The following is a 14,078-nucleotide window of genomic DNA, read 5'->3' as shown; positions in this document are numbered from 1 at the left end:
TCATCTGAATGCTTTGTAATGCTGTAACAGTTCTCACCTGTACCATTCTTTCAGACAGTGAATTCCAGATACCCTCTATGGGAAAGAAATTTCTCTTTAAATTCTTTCTAAATCTCATGCCCCTTATCTTAAATCTGTGCATCTTCTTTGCTCCAAAAAAAACTCCATCCTACCTAGTCTCTCTTCATAGCTGAAACACCCAGGCAAAATCCTGGTGAGTCTCTTCTGATGATCTCCAATTCAGTCACATCCTTTCTATAATGTGGAGAGCAGAACTGCACACAATACTCTAGCCATGGCTTAACCAACATCTTATACAGCACCATCATAATCTCCCAGCTCTTGTGTTGACAGTGCTACAATTAATAAAGTGTCTCTATGCCTTCTTCAAAGTAGTGCCATGGGATTACTTCAAGTCCATATTAGAAGACAGACAGGACCTTAGTTTAACATCTCTTTCAAAAGGTGGTGATTCCATTAGTGCAGCACTCCCTCAGTATTGTACTAGGATAGTGACCTTAATTGTTTTGGACTTCAAGTTTTGCAGAGCAAGAAAGAGAGCAAACAGCTAAGCCAAAGCTGACCTGATACAAGAAAATGGTCAATGATGTCCTTGTCTACGTATGAGACCACGAGCACCAAGAGATCACGTGATGAAGCCGTGATGATTTTCTGAAGCCAAGCTCCAATGGCAGAACAATACATGACCTCATTACCGAGTGATAACTGTGAAATCATGGGGTTGGGTGGATAGTGAGTGACCTGCCAGCTTGAGCACAGTGGACAAGATATCTCACTAAGTCCACACATCCATCATAAAGACTTGACCTTTACTGAAACGCAAAGGCCCATTTCACTACATTAATAACGTGGTCAACTCTAGCTGAGAATTCCTTCATGTTTTGCCTCTTAGGGCTCTCGGTCATGGTGCATTTGGTGAAGTCTATGAGGGCCACGTGGTGGGAATTGGTGGAGAGTCTGCACCTTTGCAAGTGGCAATCAAGGTTAGTAACAGGCTTTTCCAAAATTCTTCCCTCTGTTTTCGGTCATGCACTGCTACCCTCTAGTTATTAAAGTGGGCAGCCCAGGTTTCTCTGTTGGATTGCAACAGACTGACCTATAAAATCCTCTATGGCCACAGTCTCTGATGGGACAAGCATGATTGTACCACTATCAGTCATGGTCATGAGGAAAGATAATTGGTTGATCAATTGTGCCATAGTTAAGGAAAGGCCTAACTCTACCAACTGTGTCATTGTCATGCAAGGGGCATGAGTGCAATAGTCATCAAGTTGGTGCCATCAGATCATATAATGTTGTGGCTGTTCTCCACCACTATTGGTTAATCCACTGCAAGGAAATGCTAAAAAAAATTCTTCATCCTGAGCTGCAGTCCAGATGATTGTTTTGGAATTTTGAGGCCTCCTCAATTCTTGAACAAATCCTGTTGAGGAGGGAAGTGTTGAGCATTGCCTGAGGTTTAGTGCAATCTGGAAGAGTGTTAGAATCTTATGTCTCCTCTCTTTGCAGCAACCATAGAATTGGCTTGATGTGTTTCATATCTTACTGATGAAAGGGCATAAAAATACAGGTCAAGCAAAGGGTGGGATTAGATGCATTGCATATCCACCCCCTGTCCATTAAAATTCTGGTAGAAAGAACACACCTTATGATAGCAGCAGCTTTGTTTGGGATGAGAATTTGAAGAAAGAAGCCCAGAAGAGAATCAGACTCAGATGGAAGATGGAACCCAGATATTTCCCAAAGCAAATATGACCCATTGCCAGGTCAGTGAAGTCGGGAGCATAGTGGAAGGGCCCTCAGAACTATGGGCAGATTCTGAAAAGTCTGCAAGGAAGGAATCTTTTGCTGCACTTTGATGAGAAAAGGCTTGGTACGGATCCTAGATTTGCACGTGTTGTGGAGGTGTTGGGGCAGTGGGGTAATTAGCAGAAAGAGGTGGCAAAAGGTATGCTCCTTGAACAAGCCAGGGCTTAGACAATATAAAAGTGCCATTGACAGGGCATTTGTCCATTGAATCAGGCTTGAGAAATCTCAGCTCCAAACAAGGAAGTCTGTTCCTGGACATGGGCGGATATTCAGGCAGATCAGAACAGACTCCACAGACAACTTTGTATGTATTCTAGGTAATCTGCAACATCGTCCTGAAAATACCATGCAAACGATTGCACAAATCGGTCCTTTTAATGTAGCTGTGAGTGAGACAATCTGCTTATGGATATATGTATGCAACACACTGAGTCCTGCAAGTGCACACTCTCCCACTTGTTGCTTTCAAGGAGTTGGAGGCAGCTCCTTCTCATTTTTGTCTCTGTGGCTGTGAGGAATGTGATGGTCAGCCAACTCACTGACATCTCCCGAGTGGCTGTGCTGCCTTCTCCGTCTGTCAGACAGGCTGGGCTTCTCGCACTCTGCAGGAATCCTCATACTCACCTGGAACAAACTCTCCCACTAACTTCAGAAGAATTTGCTGCCTCAGTGCAGCTGGTGTCAGTCTGTTCAGAGCCTGGGTTGGTCACCATAGAGAAGTGAACGCTGAAGTCTGTGAAGAACTTAAGGCGTAGAGGACCCCAAGTAGGGCATTCTGGTCCAACTGTGACTTTGCATTAAGTGGGACACCAAGTAGATAGAAGGCTAAGTCACCTTGCCAGAATGCAGCAGGTCAATGAACGTCTTACCACACTTGATTCATCACTGTTCATCACTGACTGATTGCATGGACCACATCCATGAACTCTTAATCATGATCAAGCATATCTTAAGACCTTTCACATGGAGCTATGTCCCTTTTGTCACTGACCACCAGGACATACAAGATGGGCTAATATGTGTTTGCACCAGCTTGATGCACTTAGTACAATGACATGATAATCAGGGTATGGTGTTTTGTTAGGTTCTCTGTGTACAGGCATGGTAACCTCCTGGCTGCCATTGTGGTTTGTGACATTGACATTCTAAGGGTCCAGATGTCTTCAATGTGCTTTGGTATGAAAGGGGTAGCCAAGGTGCTCAGTGCCTACCCTCCTGTGTTGTGCAAGGGGCAGTACAAAGGACTGCAGCATTGAGGTCTGAGTGTGGTACACTGCACCAGTGCTGGGCTGCTGTGCACATTTGCAGAGCTGTGCTGTCATCCGGCAGCATCTTCAGTTGACAAGGTGCGAAAAACAGACTGGGCAGACTGACAGTAGATTGTTTCAGCAATGGGTTAGGAGTTCACTGCATGTTCTTGCAGACTGAACAAGCCTAGAAAGAGGCAGCAACCTAATACCCAGCACAGCTTATGATGGTAAGTGGCTGTAGGTCACGATTCAGCCATATTGACACTTGCTTCACAAATGTTTTTCTCAATGTTTGCTCACCAAGGTTGTGACAACGTTAGGCCTTCAGTCCAGAGATGAGGTAGACAAACAGAACACCACATCCAATTCAACCCCACCACCAGTTATACCTTCATGCAACTGTGGAAAGCGGCAGAATCATGGCTCAACCCCATCATGGGCATAGGGTTGTCAGGCATTGCAACTTAGGAAGTAACATTGTGACATTGGGAAACCTTCCAACTAATAATTCCTGCCTCAAACATGACAGTCTGACCAGCAATCTCTGAAACACTGCTACAGACCTTTACACCAGTATTCATATCAGTTTGCTACTTTTTACAGACTCTTCCAGAAATCTGCTCTGAACAAGATGAAATGGATTTTCTGATGGAGGCTTTGATTATCAGGTAATGGTGAAAATTCTTCTCTCCTGTGTTCTGATGCCTTAACAGTCACTTCTCAATACTTTGATGGATTACTGTAACAGATCAGAAATATCAGTCATGAGTAAGTTTAAGGGAAGTTGGTTAGACAATCAAGCCTATAGTTCCTTTGCCTCTTCTCTAACCTAGGGTCAAATCTAGCAACATTGACAGTGTAGCCCTTTGGCTATACCTTCCAGGTTTTACATAATAAGCTTATTTCTTAAACTTCTTCTCTTTCAAGCTACAGAGCTCTAACGCCTCCCAATTCCTAATTTTATTTTCCAACTTGATTTAGGTCATTTTTACTGCTGTTCTTTCTTGCCTTTTGGGCCATCATTTTGAGCCTTTGACCATAACAATCCTTACTTATGTTCTTTATTATGAGTTGGGCACCCCATTCACAAAACCGTTAGGTCCAAGTCAAGCCTTCAGCAAACGTCTGATAAAATGGTTCCAACCATCATCACTTATACAGATGAAAGATAAAAATGAACAGAAATCCCTTGGTTAGAATATAACCCAGTCCCTGCTAGTTTGCTTAGAATAGTTGGATTGAAGGAAAATAAAAATAATCCATCAATGTATTCAAATTTATGATCTTTGTAAGGATTGACATTAAAAGAAATTCCTCATTTTAAATGTCGCAGATTTCATGGCAGTCCTGCTCATAATCAACGTTCTGGGCTGGTAATCTTTACCTATGAATAACATCACTATAGAGTTTTAAATGCCAACGTAGAAAACGAACAAATGCCGAGCAAGAGCTTTGAAATAGTTGATTACTGAGTAGCATTTCTGAATATCAATCTACGACATGTGAAGACAAAGAGTAAGACTGAGCATTCAGTGAGGCACAGCTTTATGATGACCTGCATTTCAGGCATATCCACCATTCTGTTCCTTCTGTTATATTACACGAGTACAATTAAGAAATGCTGATGAGGGCTAAAGGCAGGAGGATTGTTTTTGTCGAGGTGCCTCCTTGCACTTGGGAATTCTAGTCTAGGATTCTCTAAAGGTAAACTTGCAGACTGAGTCAATAGTTAGCAAGGCAAATGCAACTTTGGCATTTATTTTGTGACGACTTTAATATAAAAGCAGAGATGAACTTCTGTGGCAGTGTGCTCCATAAGACACAGAATTAAAGGATCTTTAAGGCTCTGGTCAGGCCACATTTGAAGTATTGTAGGCAGTTTTGGGCCCCATATCTCAGGATAGATTTGCTGGCCCTGGAATGAGTTCAGAGGAGGTTCATGAGAATGGTTCCAGGAATGAAAAGCTTAACATATGAGGAAGGTTTGAGGTCTATGGGTCTATAGCCGATGGAGTTTAGAAGGATGAGGGGGGATCTAATTGAAACTTACAGAATAGTGAATGGCCTGGACAGAGTGGATGTTGAGAAGATGTTTCCATTGGTAGGAGAGACTAGGACCCGAGGGCACAGCCTTAGAATAAAGGGAAGATCTTTTAGAACGGAGATAAGGAGCAACTTGTTCAGCCAGAGAGTAGTGAATCTATGGAACTCACTGCCACAGAGGGCTGTGGAGGCCAAGTCATTGAGTATATTTAAGACGGAGATAGATAGGTTCTGATTATCAAGGGGATCAAGGGATACAGGGAAAAAGCAGGAGAAAGTGGTTGAAAAACTTCTCAGCCATGATTGAATGGTGGAGCAGACTCGATAGGCTGAATGGCCTAATTTCTAATCCTGTGTCTTATGATCTTATGCATTAGATCTCCATTTTTGGCATCTTGTATTTCGAGTATCTGTATATATCTTTTGAAGGAGGTAAAATGCATCTTCCTGCGAAGCTAACTTACAGTTCAGTTTCTTAAACTCAACAGTTCCATAAGAAGTACAATAATAGACTTTACTTTTCAAAAATGAGGCCATCTGGCCCATTTTGCCACTGCTGGCTCCTTCAAATAGTTGTCCAATTATAGCCTTTTCTCCTTTTTACTCTTTTCTCCTTTCCCTGCAGCTCTGTGTAAAAGTTTCCTAATCTCTCTCACTTGCATTGTAAGGAAACCAACCCTGTTCCCAGTCAAAACCCTTATAGTCACAAATTTGTTAAATAGTATTGTTTAAGGAACTTGTCTACATTTTGCACAGAAGTAATCCATTCAAAAATAGAACAGTCAATTGAGATGAGAAGTCTACTGTAGGTGGAATATTTAAAGTTTTTGAGGAGATTTGTAGCTCGGTTTGTGGCTGCGGTTGTAGACATGCTCACCGAGCCGGCATGTCTGAGTGCAGATGTTTTGTCGCCTTGCTAGGTAACGCCATCAGTATGCCTTCGGTGAAGTATTAGTGTTCTGTCCGGCCTGTTATTTATATGCCTCAGTTTGCTGGGGTGGTTGGCATTACTTCTGGTTCTGTTTTTCTGTGATTTGTATATTGAGTCCAGTTCAATGTGTTTGTTGATGGAGTTCTGGTTGGAATGCCAGGCCTCCAGGAATTCCCTGGCATGTCTCTGTTTGGCTTGTGCTACTGTGGATGTGTTGTCCCAGTTGAATTTGTGTCCTTCTTCCGTGTGTATTGAGACCAGTGAGAACTGGTATTGTCTCTTGGTGGCTAGTTGGTGGTAGTGTTTCCTTATTGTCAGTTTTCTTCCACTTTGGCCCATGTGATGTTTCTCATAGTCCTTGCGTGGTATTTTGTATATTACGTTAGTTTTATTGGTTGTGGGAATGGGATCCTTTAAGTTCGTCAGTAGCTGTGACAGGGTGGGTGTTGGTTTGTGGACTACCCTAATACCTAGGGGCCTGAGCCGTCTTGTGGTCATCTCTGATGTACGATAGGCTGACTAGTGTGTCTGGCCGTGTTGTGTCTTCCTGTTGCGGACTGTCACGGAGTTAATGGTGGATTGTGCTTTTTGGGTATCCATTTCTTTTTAAAAACTCTGTATCAGTGCTCTTGTTCTCCTCCTCAGTCCGTACAAGTGCTCCACTCCAACACCCATAAATGGAACTGTATCAGGACCTTATTCAAATAAGCCACAACACACTGCAATCACCTGGAACTGCACAAAGCAGAACAGGAGCACCTATATGGAGTTTTTAAAAGGAAGGGATACCCAAAAAGCACAACCCACTATTATTGCTGCAACAAGACCACACAAAACGACACAAAACAGTCAGACACACTAGTCACCCTCATGTACATCAGAGACCAGAACTCCATCAACAAACACAATAAACTGGACCCTATATAGAAACCACTGAAAAACAGAACCGGAAGTTATGCCAACCACCCCAGCAAACTGAGGCGTATAAATAACAAGTGGGACAAAACACCAATGCTTCACCAGAGGTGCACTGACGATGTTACCTAGGAGGCTGACAAAATGTTTGCAGTCAAACAGACACCTCAGGGTGGAATATTTTCCCCACTATTCCAAGATTCCAATGAGGTTAAATATTTTGCTGATTGCTGTTGATAAGTTGATGTTTCTTTGTTGTTCAGAATATTATGTATTTTAACTCTGTTTTACCATCCCCCCCTTCTGTTTCAAACAGCAAGTTTAACCATCAGAACATTGTCCGTTGTATTGGTGTGAGCTTGCAAGCCTTGCCTCGGTTTATCCTCCTGGAGCTCATGACTGGAGGAGACATGAAGACTTTCCTTCGTGAAAACAGGCCCAAAGCTGTAAGCACAAAGGCGAACGTTTGTTATGTTCCTTGTAAGAGAACTGCCTCAGTCTCCACTGTACTAAGGATGAGCTAGTCTGAACTTGTTCAGTCCTGACAACTATAATCGATTCTGTAAAATGGCTGAAAGTCTTTTCTACCCTCCTCCAGTTCCTCTTGAGACTTTTTGTGATGTGTTCTATGGGAAGCCAAACCATGGGGAACGTCTCCACTAAAACAAAATAAAAACCCAAAACACTGCAGATGCTGGAAATTAGAAACAAAAAGTCTCAGCAGTGCTAACCACTGAGCCGTCTTGTTGCTAGAAGGGGACATTGGGGCAAGGACATAAGGAACCAGACCGATTTTCTGACATCACAGTCCTGATGATTGCAAAGCCACAAACTTTGCCTTCATGCATCCACTTAGCAGTATCTGATCTACCTATGGACAAGAATTGCTGCTTATTTATTCAAAATGGCTCACTTACTGATCTGAAATTACTAGGAATGTTTCTTTAAATGCTCCCCATGTTTGGACCATCCTGAATGGACTATCTCACACCATCTCTGCGTGTTACTGTATTTCAGACACAGGTAATGACATTGACAATGCTGGACCTTCTGAACATGGCCAAGGATATAGCTTGTGGCTGCAAATACCTGGAAGACAACCATTTTATTCACAGGTTTGTCATGAATTTCAGCTTTAGAACTTTATTTTAGACAGAAGAAAAATGGATGTATGTCTTTTTTTAAAATTAGTCCTGTCATTTGTGGTCATGCTGATAAATTATACAGCAGCTATACAGCTCAGTGACAGTGGTATTTAATTCTGTTTTTGTGTTTGCTTGTTCTTAGGGATATTGCAGCAAGAAACTGTTTACTAACCTGCAGTGGACCCAGGCGAGCAGCCAAAATTGGAGATTTTGGGATGGCTCGAGATATTTATAGGTATGCCATCAATAATTGATGTATTCGAGCTGAGCTGAAGCTCTGCAGCTTTCCAGTTGATCACCAGACCTGTTCAAATGATTGTACGTTGCAGTATGCGACCCTGTTTCTGGGCACCAGATCATTGTAACCTTTGTCTTTGCCGCAACATGGCCAAGAAGCCCCACTTCACGTGGGGAACAAGTTGCAGATTGAGTTATAGTGTACCTCTGCTATCTTTTAACATGGTTGTCCCACCAACACCTCTCCTCTGTCAGCAGACTCTCATTCTGTTCCCAATCAAGCCTGGAGCTTCCCAAAGACCTATCCTAGGCCCCACTGTTTCTCACCAACATGCTGCACCTCCTTGACATCATGCAAGAACCCAGTACATTCTGGGTCCATATGCACACTGCCCTCAGACAGCTCAACTCCACAGGCCGACCAACCGTCTTCAAGTTGCCAGATGTTTTTCCCATATTTGTGCCAAATGTTGTTAAATAGCAACCCTGGGAAGAATCTTGTGATGGTTACAGTGTCACAAGTAATTATACAAAAACAACTTATAGATAGTATGAAAAGATGTTATCTTCAGAAGCTCGGCTGCATTTATAGGTGTGGCTCTTTTTCCTTCATCCAATGTGTTTTTGAATTCAGGGCAAGCTACTACAGAAAAGGTGGACGTGCCATGCTGCCAGTCAAGTGGATGCCTCCAGAAGCTTTCCTTGAAGGAATTTTCACCTCCAAGACAGACACATGGTAATATGACAGACTATTGTAACACAACAGGCTCACAGTAAATTGGGTCTTCAGTGTCACTCATGGGATTTAGGCGTCACTGGCTGGGCCATTTTTGAGCTTCAATTGGCTCATGACCTTCTCTATCGCACACTTAATTGGAGCAGAGGTGGGAAAGCCCCAGGGAACCTACCTGCCACCCTCCTGCCCAATTAAATGCCCATCACCCCACCACCTGAATTGACCTTGGGAAAGGGCATTAAATTCCAACCTGAGCAGGTGCCTGTTTATCACTCAAAGAGTTAATGATTTCCCTGTCAGAGAGCAGCAAAAAGAAAGATGTCGTCGAGATGCCAGGAGAACCAGAAGAGAAACACTGTACCAGAGAGCTATCTTCTGCCTCATCTATATGATAGCAGTAGTAAAGAGTTTACAGTATAACAGAAAGTGAGTGAGCCATAATCTGAATTAAGCACAAGCTAAAGATGCAAGGCATTCAATCTAGACAGGAGTGTAGCCGCTAAGAGTGAGTTCAAACGCCTAACACTCTAGAGAACCAAAAGAGTGTAAAATCTGTGAAGAGACAAATACCTGGAATGATCGGATTTCCTTATGAGGAAAGATAGACAGGCTGTCTCCTCTGGAGTTCAGAAGAGTCAGAGGTAACTTAATTGAAACATATAAGATCCTGAGGAGACTTGATAGAGTGGATATGGAAAGGATGTTTCCTCTTGTGGGAGAATCTAGATCTAGGGGTTTAACTTTAAAAATGTAGGTTCACTCATTTAAAACAGAGATGAGACAAAAAACTTCTCTTACAAGGTTGAGAGTCTTTGGAGTTCCCATCTTCAAAATATTCAAGCAGAATATTCAAATATTTTTAACGTGATAAATGGACTCTTGATGACCAAGGGGGTGAAAGATTATCGGGGATGTACAGGAATGTAGAGTTGAGGTTAAAATCAGATCAACTATGATCGTATTGAATAGCAGGGCAGGCTCAAAAGACAGTGAATAAAAGCCAAAAGAACTATGGATGCTGTAAATTAGGAAAGTTGCTGGAAAAGCTCAGCAGGTCTGGCAGCATCTGTGAAGGAATAAACAGAGTTAACGTTTCGGGTCTGGTGACCCTTCCTCAGAACTCCGAGTTCTGAGGCTCACTGTACCCGAAATGTTAACTCAAAAGATAGAGTGACCTGCTGTTGTTCATTGTTCGTGTGTTTGAATGCTCAAGCCTGTGGAAGAAGCCTTATCCCAACATTTAGCTGCAGCAGTCTGAGACATAGTTCCCAGAGAGTCCGATTAATACTTAACGCTCAACCAAAACCAAAACCAAAAGATGCAGTCAGTATCACATTGTTTTTGGAACATTGTTGGATTCTGGAACACAAATTGTTTGCTGCTTTACTCCCCATCTCAGCAGTAAATTTTCATTGGTAGCAAAGTGCTGTGGGACCTTCCCAGGATAAGAATGTAAGCACCAAGTTCTTTCATTCTTTCAAACATTACTCCAGGTCATTTGGTGTGTTGCTGTGGGAAATTCTGTCACTTGGATACATGCCATACCCCTGCAAAAGCAATCAGGAAGTCTTGGAGTTTGTAACGAGTGGTGGAAGAATGGACCCACCGAAGAACTGCCCTGGGCCTGTGTAAGTATTTCTGATCTCAGGTCAGTATGAATTTGACTAGTTAGATGTAACAACACCAACAAATGTTTAATCTTTAATATCACTGAATCAGAATCAGAACATAAGGCTCAAATTGGATTAGCCATATTGCTAGATAAAGGTCAGTCACACCATTAAACACAGGATCAAAAACCTTGCTGAATAGAGGCCAATAAGATTGATGAATCAGTTTCAGTGAAGATTTTCTGGCACAGTGGATAGCGTTCCTGTCTCTCATCCAGAATCTTTACATTTAAATTCAATCCCAGTACTTGCCAGTCAAGGAAGGTGTGTTCATAACATAGTCCAACAAGTTGAGATTCAATTTGCAAATCCTACCAACATATACACCAATAGCAGGAGATAAAACTGGGAGAGTTTGTTGATCAGCCAACAAATTTGGAGTCTGTCCTGAGGTGTAAAGTATTAATGTTAAAAATATAAATGCATTATGAGATCAATATAAGATCACATGGCAACAGAATCCACATGGCTTTATGTGAAGTCTGGTGCCAGTCCTAGGAAATGTTGCTCAATAAAAGGTCAAGTTTACCAACAGCGATACTTCCCACAAGCTCTTAACGATCCTAACCTCCAAGGACACAACCCAAACTAAGATCCATGATAGTGACAGATCTACAGTTATTATCTACTACTGCAGACCATAACTTGCACATAAAAAATATCTGTTGCCAAAACAGCACAGAACACTCTGTCTGAACTGTAACACCACAGGATCAATGATTGCTAAATGCGGGTAGTAGCGAGTTGCTTTTCTGTAATACCTTTCACAACCTCAAGTCATTTCAAGATACGTTACAGCCATTAAAGTAGTTCTTGAAATATAGTTACCATTGTAATGTCAGAAAAGAAGCATCAAACTCTCACATGCTACAGTCTATATAAAAATACAGATAAGTGAGAGCCCCATTTCTAGTGTTCCAACATTCTGCTGGTTGTGTTCATGGGCAGAGCACCTCTAACTCAACAGGAGTGTCACCAGAGCTGCAAGAATTGGCCTCAACATCAGGCAGGGGATATCAGCATGGTATTTCACCCTTTCTGATCATCATCTGTGAAATAGTGGACTCACATTCACCCAGCAAGGGGAGGAGTTGAGTTATGATGCTCTCCACTGTTGAGGAGACTGAATACATTCACTGATGGGATTTGCAGATATAAAATGGTGACCTTGGTGTAGCAGCAAGACTTGAAAACAAATATAAAACAAAGCTATATGTTATAATGACTTTTGGGAATACTGGAAAACCAGCTTTTTGTTAGGATCCAGCTTGTTGGCCACAGGCCTTTAAAGAATATAATATACAGAAAAAGCAGGGGTAAGAAGGTTTGTGGCAGGATTCCAGGATTAGAATAAAACACACAATAATCTTTATGGTCCAGTCTTGAACAACACTAAACAAGCAAGAATGATTAAATAGTTACACTGAATAAGCAAGGTAATGATTCTTATAAATTCTTATTAAACAGAAGGTAAACTTCAACTTAAATTCAATCCAGTAAGTGGACTTAATCCATCTTAATCTCTTTTACTGTCTTTTTCACCCTGGTAGGCTTTAAAATATACAAAATACTCTGGAAGACAGTTCCTTTACGTCTGGGTCTGGCTACACAGATTATCACACACATCTTTGGCATATCATAGCAATGTGACTCCCTGACTCCAGTAAAGATATTACTGACTGTCACAAACCACGACCCACCAGACACAGAATCACCTCCATTTCCTATCTACTAACCTCATCCCACCTCCTTGACCTGTCCGTCTTCCCTGGACTGACCTATCCCCTCCCTACCTCCCCACCTATACTCTCCTCTCCACCTTTCTTCTTTTCTCTCCATCTTCGGTCCGCCTCCCCCTCTCTCCCTATTTATTTCAGAACCCTGTCCCCCTCCCCCTTTTCTGATGGAGGGTCTAGGCCCGAAACGTCAGCTTTTGTGCTCCTGAGATGCTGCTTGGCCTGCTGTGTTCATCCAGCTCCACACTTTGTTATCTTGGATTCTCCAGCATCTGCAGTTCCCATTATCTCTCACAGAATCACCTTGGTATCTCTTCCATAGTGGACATTTCTCTCAAATAACTACTTGGCCCTATCCAATTCTCCTAAACTCCCTCTTCTCCTCTTTAACTGTATAAATTTGACCTATTGATGAAACACAGTACACTGGCTATCTGCAGTCTCCAGTTTAGCCTTCCTCCTTCTTATATTTTTAAAACCAAACCCACCAGTTTACTATTTAGAGTACAACTCCATCCCCAGCAATTGTCTCCTTGGCAACCTTGGGGCTTTCTTGTATTGAAAAACCTCTCAGCTGTGTTAAAATTTCAAACATTAATTGTTTTTTAAAAAAAATTATTTATTTATTTACAATAAACTGTAAATAAAAAAATCTTCAATTTATCTTAAACAGATACCAGAACTATATGGCTTTAACTCCACAGTAGAAATAGGTATAGCATAGAAATTTCAGGAGAGGAAGGATGACCTACTTCACGCAGTGTTAGCCTTGGCGCTGTGACAACATTCACTTCATAGATGATGGTAAAAGATAAGTGGGACTTGTGCACAAAATCCAAACCGAAACTCCAATTCAGTGCCGTAGGATTAATGCAGCACCCTGTGCTTCTGGTGAGTCGCTAACCCTCAGGTGAGCGTAAAAGGTGCCTGGGTGCTCTTTGGAGAAAAACAAGTAAGACTCCCCAGAAATCTGGCAATTATTTATCACCCAACCAACATCTTGAAGGCAAACTATTGGATCATTATCTTGTGGCTGTTTGTGGAACTGTGTTGTGCACAATTGGGCCATTGTGTTTCCCTGTTTACAACCATGACTATTTCATAAGCCCTTTAAAGGGATTTTGGGATGGCTATAGATTATGAATGGTGCTATATAAATTCAAGTTCTTCCTTTTGCAATACTTTCGTTAAAAATGGCAAATGCGCATTGAGTGAATTTATTGGATTCTGTTCCTTTAGATATCGCATTATGACCCAGTGTTGGCAGCACCGACCAGAATATCGGCCTGATTTCTCCACCATATTGGAAAGAATTAACTACTGTACACAAGTACGGAATTACACAAGTTCTTCATAGAGACATAGGTAGTAGAATTAGTGGGACACAGATGGAATAAGATTAATTTTTAAAGCAGCTCTTGATTTTCCTCTGTTGTAATGATAAGCTTCCAAGCTAGTCTCTTTGAATAAACAGCTAATCTTTGGGGCAATTAAGGGATGTTTAGGGATCAAGCAGACGGTGATCATTGAACTTGTTTGATTGAGCTTTCTTCATAGAAAGGAACTGAATTTTTGTTTAACAGTA

At 41.9% G+C, this 14,078-nt stretch overlaps 1 protein-coding gene across 1 annotated transcript in view; it reads left to right on the top strand.

Moving 5' to 3' along the window:
- ltk (leukocyte receptor tyrosine kinase) overlaps positions 1 to 14,078 on the top strand; it is a 168,004-nt gene that overhangs the window by 146,967 nt on the left and 6,959 nt on the right. The window contains exons 13-20 of the mRNA XM_048537569.2: positions 914 to 1,004; positions 3,684 to 3,748; positions 7,286 to 7,415; positions 7,987 to 8,084; positions 8,257 to 8,349; positions 8,986 to 9,087; positions 10,581 to 10,715; positions 13,733 to 13,823. Coding sequence (XP_048393526.1) covers positions 914 to 1,004; positions 3,684 to 3,748; positions 7,286 to 7,415; positions 7,987 to 8,084; positions 8,257 to 8,349; positions 8,986 to 9,087; positions 10,581 to 10,715; positions 13,733 to 13,823 — 805 coding nt within the window. The remainder of the gene's footprint in view (positions 1 to 913; positions 1,005 to 3,683; positions 3,749 to 7,285; positions 7,416 to 7,986; positions 8,085 to 8,256; positions 8,350 to 8,985; positions 9,088 to 10,580; positions 10,716 to 13,732; positions 13,824 to 14,078) is intronic.

This window comes from Stegostoma tigrinum, chromosome 10 (genome assembly GCF_030684315.1).
Source record: "Stegostoma tigrinum isolate sSteTig4 chromosome 10, sSteTig4.hap1, whole genome shotgun sequence".
Taxonomy (NCBI): Eukaryota; Metazoa; Chordata; class Chondrichthyes; order Orectolobiformes; family Stegostomatidae; genus Stegostoma; species Stegostoma tigrinum.
The sequence above is the reverse complement of the archived record's forward strand: the minus strand, read 5'-3'. Positions and strand labels throughout refer to the sequence as shown.